The 3,669-nt window shown below is 50.1% G+C and overlaps 1 protein-coding gene across 1 annotated transcript in view; it reads left to right on the forward strand.

The window, feature by feature from the left end:
* The window catches only part of LOC127922671 (leucine-rich repeat-containing protein 23-like), a gene marked incomplete at its 3' end in the record, with an annotated part of 15,601 nt that extends 12,259 nt beyond the window's left edge, over positions 1-3,342 (forward strand). Inside the window, 5 exon segments of the mRNA XM_052506551.1 lie at positions 1,011-1,132; positions 1,873-1,887; positions 3,140-3,213; positions 3,216-3,284; positions 3,287-3,342. Coding sequence (XP_052362511.1) covers positions 1,011-1,132; positions 1,873-1,887; positions 3,140-3,213; positions 3,216-3,284; positions 3,287-3,342 — 336 coding nt within the window.
* Between the last annotated feature and the right edge of the window lie 327 nt (positions 3,343-3,669).

Below are 3,669 nucleotides of genomic sequence, written 5' to 3' on the forward strand. Positions count from 1 at the left end.
ATCTACCCAACCTCCGACGCTCTACCTGGTAACCTTTAACCTCTCACCATAACCTCCACCTACCCAACCTGCGATGCCTCTACCTATAACCTTTAACCTCTCACCATAACCTCCACCTACCCAACCTCCGACGCCTCTACCTGGTAACCTTTAACCTCTCACCATAACTTCCACCTACCCAACCTGCGATGCCTCTAACTATAACCTTTAACCTCTCACCATAACCTCCATCTGCCCAACCTCCGACGCCTACCTGGTAACCTTTAACCTCTCACCATGACCTCCATCTGCCCAACCTCCGACGCCTCTACCTGGTAACCTTTAACCTCTCACCATAACCTCCATCTGCCCAACCTGCGATGCCTCTACCTGGTAACCTTTAACCTCTCACCATAACCTCCACCTACCCAACTTGCGATGCCTCTACCTATAACCTTTAACCTCTCCCCATAACCTCCATCTGCCCAACCTGCGATGCCTCTACCTGGTAACATTTAACCTCTCACCATAACCTCCATCTGCCCAACCTGCGATGCCTCTACCTGGTAACATTTAACCTCTCACCATAACCTCCATCTGCCCAACCTGCGATGCCTCTACCTGGTAACATTTAACCTCTCACCATAACCTCCATCTGCCCAACCTGCGATGCCTCTACCTGGTAACATTTAACCTCTCACCATAACCTCCATCTGCCCAACCTGCGATGCCTCTACCTGGTAACCTTTAACCTCTCACCATAACTTCCACCTGCCCAACCTCCGATGCCTCTACCTGGTAACCTTTAACCTGTGACGCCTCTAACAGACCTTTTAACCCTAACTCTAACCTACACAGGCTCTACCTGACCTTTCAACCCTATCTCTAACCTACACAGGCTCTACCTGGTAACTTTCAACCTCTCACCCATAACCCCATCTGATTCCTGGTTCTAACCTTTCACCTGTCACTTACCTCAGTTTAATTCTGACCTCTAACCCTGTGACCTGTAACTTCTGACCCCTGTGCAGGCCCAGAATACTATCAAGCGACTGGAGGGTCTGGGTAAGCTGGAGCGTCTGACCACCCTGCACCTCCGAGACAACCAACTGGAGACTCTAGATGGAATCAGTCCCAACATGAAGTCCCTGCAGTACCCAACATCAACATCAGGTAGACATCAGACATCAGTCCCCAGTACAACATCAGGTAGGCATCAGTCCCAACAGTACTCAACATCAGGTAGACATCAGTCCCAACAGTATCAACAGGTAGACATCAGTCCCAACAGTACCTCAACATCAGGTAGACATCAGTCAGTACCTCAACATCAGGTAGACATCAGTCCCAACAGTACTCAACATCAGGTAGGCATCAGTCCCAACAGTACCTCAACATCAGGTAGGCATCAGTCTCAACAGTACCTCAACATCAGGTAGGCATCAGTCCCAACAGTACTCAACATCAGGTCGGCATCAGTCCCAACAGTACCTCAACATCAGGTCGGCATCAGTCCCAACAGTACCTCAACATCAGGTAGGCATCAGTCCCAACAGTACCTCAACATCAGGTAGGCATCAGTCCCAACAGTACCTCAACATCAGGTAGACATCAGTCCCAACAGTACCTCAACATCAGGTAGGCATCAGTCCCAACAGTACCTCAACATCAGGTCGGCATCAGTCTCACATCAGTCACCTCAACATCAGGTAGACATCAGTCCCAACAGTACCTCAACATCAGGTCGGCATCAGTCCCAACAGTACCTCAACATCAGGTAGACATCAGTCCCAACAGTACCTCAACATCAGGTCGGCATCAGTCCCAACAGTACCTCAACATCAGGTAGACATCAGTCCCAACAGTACCTCAACATCAGGTCGGCATCATCAGGTACCTCAACATCAGGTAGGCATCAGTCCCAACAGTACCTCAACATCAGACATCAGTCCCAACAGTACTCAACATCAGGTCGGCATCAGTCCCAACAGTACCTCAACATCAGGTAGGCATCAGTCCCAACAGTACCTCAACATCAGGTAGGCATCAGTCCCAACAGTACCTCAACATCAGGTAGACATCAGTCCCAACAGTACCTCAACATCAGGTAGGCATCTGTCCCAACAGTACCTCAACATCAGGTAGACATCAGTCCCAACAGTACCTCAACATCAGGTAGGCATCAGTCCCAACAGTACCTCAACATCAGGTAGACATCAGTCCCAACAGTACCTCAACATCAGGTAGACATCAGTCCCAACAGTACCTCAACATCAGGTAGGCATCAGTCCCAACAGTACCTCAACACCGTCAACTGGCCTTAACTAAACATCTAACGTCAATCCCCCTGACAGGTGGCTACTGCATCATAGTATCCCTCCATCTCCTCTTTACCTCAGCAGGCTACTGCATCATAGTACCCCTCCATCTCCTCTTTACCTCAGCAGGCTACTGCATCATAGTACACCTCCATCTCCTCTTTACCTCAGCAGGCTACTGCATCATAGTCTCCCTCCATCTCCTCTTTACCTCAGCAGGCTACTGCATCATAGTACCCTTCCATCGCCTCTTTACCTCAGCAGGCTACTGATATATAATAATAATAATATATGCCATTTAGGAGACGCTTTTATCCAAAGCGACTTACAGTCATGTGTGCATACATTCTACGTATGGGTGGTCCCGGGGATCGAACCCACTACCCTGGTGTTACAAGCGCCATGCTCTACCAACTGAGCTACAGAAGGACTGCATCATAGTACCCCTCCATCTCCTCTTTACCTCAGCAGGCTACTGCATCATAGTACCCCTCCATCTCCTCATTACCTCAGCAGGCTACTGCATCATAGTCTCCCTCCATCTCCTCTTTACCTCAGCAGGCTACTGCATCATAGTCTCCCTCTATCTCCTCTTTACCTCAGCAGGCTACTGCATCATAGTATCCCTCCATCTCCTCTTTACCTCAGCAGGCTACTGCATCATAGTACCCCTCCATCTCCTCTTTACCTCAGCAGGCTACTGCATCATAGTCTCCCTCCATCTCCTCTTTACCTCAGCAGGCTACTGCATCATAGTCTCCCTCCATCTCCTCTTTACCTCAGCAGGCTACTGCATCATAGTACCCCTCCATCTCCCCTTCTCCCCTCCTTCCCCCCTTCAGGGGAAACCTGGTGTCTGCCCAGCGGGCCTTGCGTAGTCTGGTGGGCGTATCCAGGACATTGCGAGCGCTGGTCCTAGCGGAAACCCTCTCGTGGAGACGGAGGACTACCGTCTGTGTGTCCTGAGCCGCCTGCCGTTGCTGGAGCGCCCGACAAGGAACCCATCTCTCCTGAGGAGAAGTCTGAGGCCCAGGAGAAACTCAGGGTATAACACGCACACACACAGGAGAAACTCAGGGTATAACACACACAGGAGAAACTCAGGGTATAACACGCACACACAGGAGAGACTCAGGGGTATAACACGCACAGGAGAGACTCAGGGTATAACACACACACACAGGAGAGACTCAGGGTATAACACGCACACACAGGAGAAACTCAGGGTATAACACACACACAGGAGAAACTCAGGTATAACACACACAGGAGAAACTCAGGGTATAACACGCACACACAGGAGAAACTCAGGGTATAACACACACAGGAGAAACTCAGGGTATAACACACACAGGAGAAACTCAGGGTATAA

Source organism: Oncorhynchus keta, unplaced genomic scaffold (assembly GCF_023373465.1).
Source record: "Oncorhynchus keta strain PuntledgeMale-10-30-2019 unplaced genomic scaffold, Oket_V2 Un_contig_2666_pilon_pilon, whole genome shotgun sequence".
Classification (NCBI taxonomy): Eukaryota; Metazoa; Chordata; class Actinopteri; order Salmoniformes; family Salmonidae; genus Oncorhynchus; species Oncorhynchus keta.